The sequence below is a fragment of the Schistocerca nitens genome, chromosome 10, assembly GCF_023898315.1.
Source record: "Schistocerca nitens isolate TAMUIC-IGC-003100 chromosome 10, iqSchNite1.1, whole genome shotgun sequence".
In the NCBI taxonomy this organism is placed as follows: domain Eukaryota; kingdom Metazoa; phylum Arthropoda; class Insecta; order Orthoptera; family Acrididae; genus Schistocerca; species Schistocerca nitens.
Genome location: NC_064623.1, coordinates 167678110 through 167691008, shown reverse-complemented (window position 1 = coordinate 167691008; position 12899 = coordinate 167678110). Strand labels below are relative to the sequence as shown.

Sequence of the window (12899 nt, the reverse complement as noted above, 5' to 3'; positions counted from 1 at the left end):
CGTTATGAGGTAATGCTAGATAGGTTTGCAGCGCACCTAACGTATAGGTAATCCAGGTACGACCTTATATGGCCAGTGCTACTAGAAAAACTACGCTTACTTTTTAGTACATGGTAGGTTACGGTAGTTTTAAAACTGTAGTAGCAACAGATATTTATACAAATTTTAATGTTGCGTGTATTCCATGCCAAAATATACTCCGAGTAAAACATATTTAATACAAACGGTAAAGGGAAATATACTGAAGTAAAAAGTTTATACCTAATTAAGCAAGATTCTTCCGCAAGTTCTTTGGCAAGAAACTTGCGTCAACAACTTGCTGATACTGTGCTGATACATATGCTTTCAGTACCACTACGAGTGTCAGCCGAAGTGTAAAATGACAAGTAGGCGGGTGAGATCTGCTGCAGCTCTTGTGATTGTAATGCAAAACGTGAAAAAGAGAAAGAGAAGTATTTGGGCTAGAGAGTAGATAATGAGAAGATCGGAAAATGGTGCCTATAATAACCTTTTGCAAGAACTTAGTATCGAGAGCATGGATACTTTTGAAAACTTTTGCGGAATGTCATCAAATAATCTGGAGTATTTGTTGATGTTAATAGCGTCCGTCATATCAAAACGAGACACAAACTTCCGTAATGCTATTTCAGCAAAGGAACGTTTGCTAGTCACTCTACGATTTATAGCTACCGGTGAGCTACGAATAAAATAGGCATTTCATTTATTTATGTGAAACATACAACCAAAAAAAGTTTGAATTTTGAAATCTTTTCTTTCTAGGAGACTCATACTATGTACTTGTTTCAAATTCCCGTCAGCACGATTTCTCTGATCGTTCCCGATGTATGTAGAGCCATTTTTAACGTCTTGAAAAGGGAAAATTATTTGAAGCTATGTGAAAACACAACAATGCAATTAAATTCTTATTGAAATAATCTGCATTTTACAGAATGATATGCTTATAAATTTTTTTTTCTTATGCTCGTAAAATGGAAAGTGACTAGCTAATTAAATAGAACATGTAATAATTACACATCTTTTTCTAGACTCCTAAAACATAAAGCGAGTCGATGTAGGTGGCAAAGGGGTTGTGTCTTCAAGTTATGCTACTGTCTCTGTACTTCTTTCACAGATGTGTCGAATATCGACGAGATTTCATTTAATGCGCTCATCTTCTTCACTCTATCCTTAAAGTCTCGGTTATGCACGTTCCATATTTCGGGGTAGCTCCTCCATTTCTGAAATTTGTTTGCATAAAATACGTAAGATGGTTGCATAAAATTAAGTCACCACATTAAGTAAAATGTTAAATATGAGTGTTATGCAGACGACATACTTAACTATAACTTGCGCTTCCTACTTGCAGGAAATAGAAATAAATCCTAAAAGCTGCAAGTTACTTGCGGATACTTCTTGCGTGGTGTTCACAGTGGAAGCGGAAAACGTGCAGCAAGTCACTTTCGCAATAAATAGCTAAAGTCGCAAGTCGACTTGGCGATATTTTTTTTAAAAAAGAATCCTTTATTTTCAATCATAATAATTATACATGAATAACCCACCACTTTAGTGATTAGTGGGTCTTAGTATTCTACAATGTTATTTATAATTGCAGCTACTACATATTAATTTGCAAGACTACAGACAGTATTACTTGGGTTAATGGGCAGATTATTTCTCGTGTTAACATTACTTTCTAATAACTACTGGTGATTTGTGTGAACTGCCTGCAGCGTTACATGTGTGCCAGTGTTAGTATAAACCCACTTGGGTGCCTGGCTCATAGAGCTAAACCCTACGAGCGTGCCCCTGACACAAGACAGGCAAGGAGTTTATTGTCACTGCAGGTTCCTAGTCTACTATCCTATTCTATTCTACTAAAACTACTAAATAATCTACGTCATTGTCGGTGCATTTGTCAAGTCCGTGAAGTGGATCACCCCAGTCCCATAGGCCTGCACGTGGCGGATTCCAACTGTTTAGTCGACCTATCCACGAACAGGCGGTACGGGATCGGAGTGCTGGACGCGATTGGTGATTAGCAACTAGTCACGAAAGTCTCTCAAGAAAATTGTCAATACTTTTAGTGATACCTCGTTGGCTAATGTATTCAGTGTTTGAAACGTCTCTTCTTGTCTCAGTAGGTTGTTACTCGGCAGTTGCTGTCGTAGTGCGGCTGCTACATCATCGAAAAGGGGGCACTCGTAAACCACATGGTCTGGAGTACCCTCCGATGCGCCACAGTCACACGTGGGCGTCGCCATCTTCCCAAACCGACATAGATATGTCGGAGAGGGGCCATGCCCAGTGAGGAAGTGGAACAATCGCCGAGTCGGCTCAAAATATTTCATTCCCATTCTCTCCCTTACATTTGGTAGGAACTGAAAAGTTTTTCTGCCAGTTTCGTCCATCTCCCATAACTCCTGCCATAAATCTTCGCCCCTCCTCCTTATCTCACCCTTATCCCTATCAGGTGCTGCCATAATTTCTTCTATTTTTGTGATGTTGTCTTTCTTAGCCCAGTACCATGCGGTCTGCTCTCTTATTTTGATGTCCAGAGGATAGAGCCACATTATGACTAACAGGGCTCCCCCTGCGGATGTTCTATAAGCCCCCACAGTAGTAACATGTTCCTTTGTAGCCTTCTCACTGTCACGGCGATATGTTTACACTCGCAGATCGCGCGGCAAGTTCCGCCGCGCAAGTAAATTGCTGCAATATCTTGCTAGAGTAAACCGAGCCTTAAGTCGTCGGCACACGGACCGTGCTGTCGAACGTTAACGTTGAGCGTGCCAAGTTCAACGTGCTGCTGAACGCTCAGGAACGATGCGACTTGTGCGTACGGCACGTGGTATACGCGATCGCAACGCACTCCAGCGGCAGTTGAGGGATGTTTCTAGTTCGTAGTAAATCGTAGATCACACTGTTTAGTCGACGGGTGCGCGTAAAATTCCAACGTTAGCTCTATTAAAACGCACATTTCCTCCATCATCCACGAAAAGGAAAGTATCATGTCCAGTCAGTAAGGACACAGGCTTAAAAAAGTTCCATTACAAACAGTGCGGTACAAACTTGGAATACTTCTCCGCATAAGATAAACATTACTTCATCATTCCCACGTTTTAGTAAAACGCCAAGGTCAGTCTTACTTGGTCACTGTTCCTACCCAGTAGCAGAATCTTTGCAACATGTGAATTACGAAACGTAAAAGAACAGGAGCAAAATATCTTTATATAAGTAGCTCAAGGTCTCCTGTAGATTAGGCCAATCGAACAAAGTCACCCCTCAGAAAAAGGTGAACTTATATTTACATAACATCAAATATTATAGCATATACTTATATTAAACTAATAATAAAGTATCAGAACCTAATAAAAACGCAAATCTTAGAAAAAAAATAACTTTTGCTAAAAACGTTATCGTAGTAATGTTATGTTAGTAATTGAAATTCAATTATTACAAATTGTACCAAGAACGATGCGTTTTGGGTGCATCTTCAGTGTGTCGCTGCCTTCAAATAGCCTACTCTCATAATACGCAAGTTACAATAATAATTCTTTTGCCACGAATAATATGTTTCTCATTATCCTATTGGAATGAATCACACAACTAACAACGGGTTTTCCAGTGATTCTCAATTTGCTGGTACTCAGAAACGGCATATATACGTATAGGCTTGAAATGAATGCCAATATGGCACCTCGCAACTCCGTACTGAAGGGAGACGGCGTGCGTGTGACGTAGGTGGCGTTGTGCCATCTCATTGGTCAACGCTCAGACGCACGCTCAGAATATCTGACATGCCAGATATTGCTCCGCACGTTCGGAAAGACTCCCGAGCGTGCTATTCCACGCTTTGACGTCAGAAACTCGGCACGCTCAACGCTCAACGTTCGGGTGCACGGTCCGTGTGCCGACGGCTTTATTGTGGTCGCGGCGCAGCCCCTGTGCCTCTGGTTTGCCCACCGGCTGCTGCGCACGCAACAGACGCCGCTCCGGCGGGCGCGTATCGACTGCAGGCCTCTCTCTCTCTCTCTCTCTCTCTCTGACCACAGGGGTCGCGTGCTGCGCCAGCACCGGCCGCTAATCAGCTACCACTGCCGGCCCGAGTGCCGGGCCACGGAGGCGGCAGCGGCCGTTCTCCACTTAGCGCTCGCCTCCAAAACGTCTTCATTGCGACCCCAAGCCTGCTGAACCGAAAGCTTGAAAACTCTGCCCTCGCGCAGAAGTTAAATACTGTAGTACAGTAGACGCAACATCGACAATAAAACTCGATAACAACCAACAAGGATTTGCATCAAGGCTATTGTGTTTCACATACCCTGTTTAAAATATACACTACTGGCCATTAAAATTGCTACACCAAGAAGAAATGCAGATGAAAACGGATATTCATTTGACAAATATGTTATACTAGAACTGACATGTACATTTTCAGGCAGTTTAGGTGCACTGATCCTGAGAAATCAGTACCCGGAGTAACCACCTCTGGCCGTAATAACGGCCTTGATACGCCTGGGCACTGAGTGAAACAGAGCTTGGATGCCGTGTACAGGTACAGCTGCCCATGCAGCTTCAACACGATACCACTGTTGGTTAGTTGGTTTGTGGGATTAAAGGGACCAGACTCCTATGGTCCTCGGTCCCTAATACCACTGTTCATCGAGAGTAGTGACGAGCCAGTTGCTCGGCCACCATTGACCAGACGTTTTCATTTGGTGAGAGATCTGCAGAATGTGCTGGATGGGGCAACAGTCGAACATTTTCTGTTCAAAATGGTTCAAATTGTTCTGAGCACTATGGCACTTAAAAAGAAAAGGTCATCAGTCCCCTAGAACTTAGAACTACTTAAACCTATCTAACCTACGGACATCACACACATCCATGCCCGAGGCAAGATTCGAACCTGCGACCGTAGCGGTCGCGCGGTTCCAGACTGTAGCGTATAGCACCGCTCGGCCACCCCGGCCAGCGAACATTTTCTGTACTCAGAAAGTCCCGTACAGGACCTGCAACATGTGGTCGTGCATCATCCTGCTCAAATGTAGCGTTTCGCAGGCATCGAATGAAGGGTAGAAAAAATGGCTCTGAGCACTATGGGACTCAACTGCTGAGGTCATTAGTCCCCTAGAACTTAGAACTAGTTAAACCTAACTAACCTAAGGACATCACAAACATCCATGCTCGAGGCAGGATTCGAACCTGCGACCGTAGCGGTCTTGCGGTTCCAGACTGCAGCGCCTTTAACCGCACGGCCACTTCGGCCGGCGAATGAAGGGTAGAGCCACAGGTCCTAGCACATCTGAAATGTAACGTCCACTGTTCAAAGTGTCGTGAATGCGAACGAGAGGTGACCGAGACATGTAACGAATGACACCCCATACCATCACGCCAGGTGATACACCAGTATGGCGATGACGAATACACGCTTCCAATGTGCGCTCACCGCGATGTCGCCAAACACGGATGCGACCATCATGATGTAAACAGAACCTCGATTCATCCGAAAAAATGACGTTTTGCCATTCGTGCACCCAGGTTCGTCGTTGAGTACACCATCGCAGGCGCTCTTGTCTGTGATGCAGCGTCAAGGGTAACCGCAGCCGTGATCTCCGAGCTGATAGTCCGTCCTGCTGCAAACGTCGTCGAACTGTTCGTGCAGATGGTTGATGTCTTGCAAACGTCACCATCTTTTGACTCAGGGATCGAGACGTGGCTGCACGGTCCGTTATAGTCATGCGGATAAGATGCCTGTCATCTCGACTGCTAGTGATACGAGGCCGTTGGGATCCAGCACGGCGTCCGTATTACCCTCCTGAACCCACCGATTCCATATTCTGATAACAGTCATTGGATCTCGACCAATGCGAACAGCAATGTCGCGATATGATAAACCGCAATCGCGATAGGCTACAATCCGACCTTTATCAAAGTCGGAAACGTGATGGTACGCATTTCTCCTCCTTACACGAGGCATAACAACAACATTTCACCAGGCAACGCCGGTCAACTGCTGTTTGTGTATGAGAAATCATGTCAGCACGTTGTAGGTGTCGCCACCTGCGCCAACCTTGTGTGAATGCTCTGAAATGCTAATCATTTGCATATCACAGCATCTTCTTCCTGTCAGTTAAATTTCGCGTCTGTAGCGTCTGTAGCAATTTTAATGGCCATTAGTGTGTTTGTGCAGGAGATAGAAACATGAGAAAGTGTTTACGTAGGAAAATTACAAGAATTAACTAAAAAGGGGTGAAAAAATGTTTATTTGTAGAGGCACATAACGAATGATGACAAATAAAATGAATTTAAGGTTTGAACCTAGTATTTGTAAGGAAGAACTTAATTTAGCGAGGGGAGAAATGGAAACTGAGTCTGATCATTTGATTATAGCCTGCCATTCTACGTAATGTGTTTACGATTTACGCTCGCGCGATGTCAATACGGGCAGCGGGCAATAACAGGAACCGATTGCTTACGTACGTGCACGGCCAAGTATCTACGTTTCCAAAACCATTATCCTGACACGAACTGTTTTTTTTCTGGGACAACCGTAGGAAATACGCAAACATGTTACTAGACTTTTTTGTCAAGGATTTCTAGATGTGCCATCTGTATAATTTTGGCGCCTTATACCGTTTACACCCTGTATATTGACAAGAAAAGTTTCGACGTAGCTGTCTATAAAAATATCGGCTGCCCATTGTAAAAATATTTAAGTATTGATTTATTATTAGATATCCTGTACATCAACAAGCTAACAGCATACCCGTCTCGCGAAAGAATTGAAAGGGAAACGCACGGTCACGCTAGGCGATAACAACTTTGCTGACAATGGTAACTAACTGCATGTAAATGGCACAATAAAAGGTGCATGAAGGGTCCGTCGGTCGGTTGCGTCACACATCGGATTTGTCCAGAACACTTCACGTTTTTTTCATTTCTGCTAACGCCAGCGACCTAGCAGTTTTAGTGCGAAAATTGCGTGGCGGAGCTAAACGTTGCAGTTTCTGTTGGCAGCTCCGGCGCTTTTACGTCATCATTTCCCCTCACACGTTTCCGCTCATCGCAAAGACCAATCTTGTCATTTAACATATTAAAAAACTAGAAACCCGCCTCGATTGCGAAAAAGCACCTAGTGTTAACCTAGGTTTCGGCGTAGATAACTACACCTTCTTCAGAACAATAAAACCCGCAAGTGCCTAAGAAGACCTTTGTCAATGATTAAAAGAACACCATAGCTATACATTTATAAACGAAAAAAGGGGAACACAAACAGTACATGTGTACAAAGTCTAAACCGTTACTTAACTTAATGGTGTAACCTCCACCTCACACCAGCCTATGTTCGATGGGCCATGACCCGCCATAAACTGCAGCTACAATTGGTCCACTCGTGGGTTTCATTGTTCTGAAGAAGGTGTAGTTATCTACGCCGAAACCTAGGTTAACACTAGGTGCTTTTTCGAAATCGAGGCGGGTTTCTAGTATTATAATAATCAACGATTGCTGACAAGCTGCGTTGTTGAAGGTTCTTGTCATTTAAATTTTTGTTCATCACTCTGACCAACTGTTTTTGCAGAATGCCGATGTGAAGAAATAGGACACTAGTTGGGTTAAAAATTGTTTGTTAATGCAACTGGTGTTCTATTTCCTCACATGGGAAGTCTTGTTATTTCATTCACACTGCCCCCCCGCCCCCCCCCCCTCCCCAGTGCTATCAGACTTCTTCTTTTGTGATAAAAGCTCGAAAAATAGTAAGGCTCCATCACACAGGAAAGTAAAATTGTGGTTTACTTCACTTTCAAAGGGAGAACTTCAAATAATAAGCGTAAATTGTGAAAGAAATGTAATATCAAATAAAAAACATCGTCTCTCCATACCACCATTTTGATATCGATATTTCGCAGAGAAGTACCTCGCGTATAGGCTGAAGTGCCAGACTGGTATAGGCACGCGTATTGAAATACAGAGATATGTAAACAGGCATAAGACAGGCACTGCGGTCGGCAACGCCTATACAAAACAAGTGTCTGGCGCAGTTGTTAGATCGGATACTGCTGCTACAATGGCCGGTTATCAAGATTTAAATGAGTTTGAACGTGGTGTTATAGTCGGTGCGCCGGCGATGGGATACAGCATCTTCGTGGTAGCGATGAAGTGGGGATTTTCCCGCACAATAATATCACGAGTGTACCGTGAATATCAGGAATTCGGTAAAACATCAGATCTCGAATATCGCAGCGGCCGGAAAAAAATTCTGCAAGAACGGGACCGGCCGGCCGCTGTGGCCGAGCGGCTCTAGGCGCTTCAGTCCGGAACCGCGCGACCACTAACCGCTACGGTCGCAGGTTCGAATCCTACCTCGGGAATGGATCTGTGTGATGTCCTTAGGTTAGTTAGGTTTAAGTAATTATATGTTCTAGGGGACTCATGACCTCAGATGTTAAGTCCCATAGTGCTTACAAGGGAACCTCCCCATCGCACCCCCCTCAGATTTAGTTATAAATTGGCACAGTGGATAGGCCTTGAAAAACTGAACACAGATCAATCGAGAAAACAGGAAGAAGTTGTGTGGAACTATGAAAAAATAAGCAAAATATTCAAACTGAGTAGTCCATGTGCAAGATATGCAACATCAAGGAGAAATTTAGCTGATGAGCGCCATGGTCTCGTGGTTAGAGTGAGCAACTGCGGAACGAAAGGTCCTTGGTTCGAGTCCTCCCTCGAGTGAAAATTTTACTTTCTTTATTTTCGCAAAGTTACGATCTGTCCGTTCATTCGTTGACGTCTCTGTTCACTGTAATAAGTTTAGTGTCTGTGTTTTGCGACCGCACCGCAAAACCGTGCGATTAGTAGACGAAAGGACGTGCCTCTCCAATAGGAACCGAAAACATTTGATCGCAAGGTCATAGGTCAACCGATTCCTCCACAGGAAAACACGTCTGATATATTCTTTACGACACTGGTGACGGCATGTGCGTCACATGACAGGAATATGTTGTCGACCCACCTAACTTGCACACTTGGCGAATGGGTAAAAAGATTCTTCTACCTTGTCCGATTTAGGTTTTCTTGTGGATGTGATAATCACTCCAAAAAAAGTGATGAAAACATAAGAGTTTGTCACATAAACTGCATCAAATGAATGCAACAGTTTCAGAGTCGCACAGTTTTCCCTGTGCTCTGTCAAAACATACGTTTTTTACGTTTTCAAATGTTTCCGTGCGTAGACCGTCAAATTCTGTATATGTCCAAGCAAATCGGAACATGTCCTGGAATTTTGGAGTGCGAAGTTGATTATGTGTGAGTGCCTGAACTTTGATAATTATCTGAAAATAAAAAATTAAAATTTTCACCCGAGAGAAGATTTGAACCAAGGACCTGTCGTTCCACAGCTGCTCACGCTAACGACGGGACCACGGCGCTCAAAAGCCAACACTCTCCTTGATGTTGCCTACGTTGCGCATGGACTACTCAGTTTGTATATTTTGCTTATTTTTTTCATAGTTCCACACAACTTCTTCCTGTTTTCTCGATTGATCTGTGTTCAGTTTTTCAAGGCCTATCCACTGTGCCAACTTATAACTAAATCTGAGGGGGGTGCGATGGGGAGGTTCCCTTGTTAGAGCCATTTGAACAATTTGAAGAACGGGACCAACAACGACTGAAGAGAATCGTTCAGCGTGACAGAAGTGCAACCCTTCTGCAAATTGCTGCAGATTTCAATACTAGGCCGTCAACATGTGTCAGCGTGCTAGCCATTCAACGAAATAACATCGATATGCGCTTTCGGTGCCGAGGCTCGCTCGCGTACACTTGATGCAGCATGATACAAAGCTTTGCACCTATTCTGGGTCTGTCAACACCGACATTGGATTGTTGATGACGACTCTCGTTTCAAATTGTGTCGAGCGGGTGGAGGCGTAAAGGTATGGAAACAACCTCAAGAATCCATGGACACTGCATGTCAGCAGGGAACTCTCGAAGCTGGTGGAGACTCTGTAATGCTATGGGGCCATGCAGTTAGAGTGATATGGGACCCCTGATACGTCTAGATATGACAGGTGACACGTACGTAAGCTTCCTGTCCGATCACCTGCATCCACTCATGTCCGATGTGCGTTCCGACGGACTCGGACAATTCCAGCAGGACAATGCGACACCCCACACGTCAGGAATTGCTACACAGTGGCTCCAGGAGCACTCTTTTGATTGAAACACTTCCACCAAAGTCCCCAGACATGAACATTATTGAGCACATTAGTGATGCCTTGCAACATGGTGTTTGACTTCTTAAGTAATAGAACCCAGTACGTTGTCCTCGATGGTGAGTGTTCATCGGAGGTGAGGGTATCATCTGGAGTGCCCCAGGGAAGTGTGGTAGATCCGCTGTTGTTTTCTATCTACATGAATGATCTTTTGGATAGGTTGGATAGCAATGTGCGGCTGTTCGCTGATGATGCTGTGGTGTACGGGAAGGTGTCGTCGTTGAGTGACTGTAGGAGGATACAAGATGACTTGGACAGGATTTGTGATTGGTGTATAGAATGGCACCTAACTCTAAATATAGATAAATGTAAATTAATGCAGATGAATAGGAAATAGAATCCCGTAATGTTTGAATACTCCATTAGTAGTGTAGCGCTTGACACAGTCACGTCGATTAAATACTTGGACGTAATATTGCAGAGCAATATGAAGTGGGACAAGCGTGTAATGGCAGTTGTGGGGAAGGCGGATGGTCTTCGGTTCATTGGTAGAATTTTGGGAAGATGTGGCTCATCTGTAAAGGAGACCGCTTATAGAACGCTGGTGCGACCTATTCTTGAGTACTGGTGGAGCGTTTGGGATCCCTATCAGGTCGGATTGAGGGAGAACATAGAAGCAATTCAGAGGCGGGCTGCTGGATTTCTTACTGGTAGATTTGATCATCACGCGAGTGTTACGGAAATGCTTCAGGAACTCGGGTGGGAGTCTCTAGAGGAACGGAGGCGTTCTTTTGGTGAATCGCTACTGAGGAAATTTAGAGAACCAGCATTTGAGGCTGACTGCAGTACAGTTTTACTGCCGCCAACTTACATTTCGCGGAAAGACCACAAAGATAAGATAAGAGAGCTTAGGGCTCGTACAGAGGCATATAGGCAGTCACTTTTCCCTCGTTCTGTTTGGGAGTGGAACAGGAGAGAAGATGTTAGTTGTGGTACGAGGTACCCTCCGCCACGCACCGTATGGTGGATTGCGGAGTATGTATGTAGATGTAGAAGAAATCCCTGCAGGATTCAAACGGTTCAAATGGCTCTGAGCACTATGGGACTCAACATCTTAGGTCATAAGTCCCCTAGAACTTAGAACTACTTAAACCTAACTAACCTAAGGACATCACACACACCCACGCCCGAGGCAGGATTCGAACCTGCGACCGTAGCAGTCCCCCTGCAGGATTCATGGTGTCAGTTCAGACCAGCACTTCTTCAGACATTAGTCGAGTCTACGGTACGTCGTGTTGCGGCACTTCTGCGTGCTCGCGGGGGCGCTACAAGATATAAGGCAGGTGTACCAGTTTCTTCGGTTCTTCAGTGTATATCGATATTTTGTCGATAGCTCTAATGTCGATGAAGGCTCGGTGCGCGCTATCCTCCTGTACAAGTGGGAATACTCGGCGGCTCTAGCCGGTGTGGCCGGTGTACTGCAGCTGTTTCTCGCCCCGTCGGAACTACCTGTCGTATCGTGTGCTACGGCATCACCACAGACGTCCGTCATTAGTCGGCAGTGTTCTTTACGCGGTCGGGGCCCCGGCCGGATGTCGGAGTCGCTGCCGGCGTGTTATACACGATAGCTGCGGGCATTGAGTCAGGAGTCGGGGCTTTGTGGCCAGACGGGCGTGCTTCCGACGCCGCCTTTCTGGAGGCCTGCGGGCCCCGCCCACGCGGCTGCGCTCTGCACAGGTGCCGCGGCCGGCTTTGAGGATCTGCCGGTCGTACATCACCGCCCCGGAAGCGCCGGTTGCGTCACACAAAGCGGCGGCCAACAGCCGTGTAACCGCCTTTGTGGCGCGACCCGCCCACGCTAGCCGCTCCAGCGATCTAGCGTCTTCTGTGAGATCCCGCGGGACAGAGCGGGGGCGGCTGGACACAGGCGCGTAGCCGTCAAAGGCGTGCGGTGTGTTCAGCTGTGCGGGGAATCCCCACACCCAGCCAGTGTGAATGAAATCGGGAGCAAACAGTGCGACAGCGGACAACGTGGGATGACTTTTGGCAAAACGCAACCAAACCCCGACACGTCCGAGATGTATTACACAGCCACCCTTCACACACACACACACACACACACACACACACACACAAAATATACACAGTGTGTTTCAGAAGTGATGGTCAATGGTACACACACAGAAAGTACAGGCCAAAAGTAGCTAAAAAAATGGCTCTGAGCACTATGGGACTTAACTTCTAAGGTCATCAGCCCCTAGAACTTAGAACTACTTAAACCTAACCAACCTAAGGACATCACACACATCCATTCCCGAGGCAGGATTCGAACCTGCGACCGTAGCGGCCGCGCGGTTCCAGACTGTAGCGCCTTTAACCGCTTGGCCACCACGGCCGGCAAAAGTAGCTAAAAAGCTCCAATAAACATGTGTCCGCGAAACCACTGTTGCCGAGGTATCGCATTAAATTTGAGTTGGGAACCAACTGTGAACGCAAGGATGGCTGACATAGTGTTTAGTGTATCTGTAATTGTGAAACAGTTAAGATCCTTAGACGCCAGGAAGGCATCTGGCCCAGACGGCATCCCCGTAAGATTATATATTGACTATGGTAAGACAGAGATTTAGTTCGGAGTTCGGACAGCAAAAGACTTGGAAGAGCAGTTGAACGGAATGGACAGTGGCTTGAAAGGAG

The 12899-nt window shown here is 45.5% G+C and overlaps 1 protein-coding gene across 1 annotated transcript in view; it reads left to right on the top strand.

Moving 5' to 3' along the window:
* Positions 1 to 12899, top strand: part of LOC126209966 (thyroid transcription factor 1-like) — a 78115-nt gene that overhangs the window by 38271 nt on the left and 26945 nt on the right. The window contains exon 2 of the mRNA XM_049939078.1: positions 11873 to 12132. Coding sequence (XP_049795035.1) covers positions 11873 to 12132 — 260 coding nt within the window. The remainder of the gene's footprint in view (positions 1 to 11872; positions 12133 to 12899) is intronic.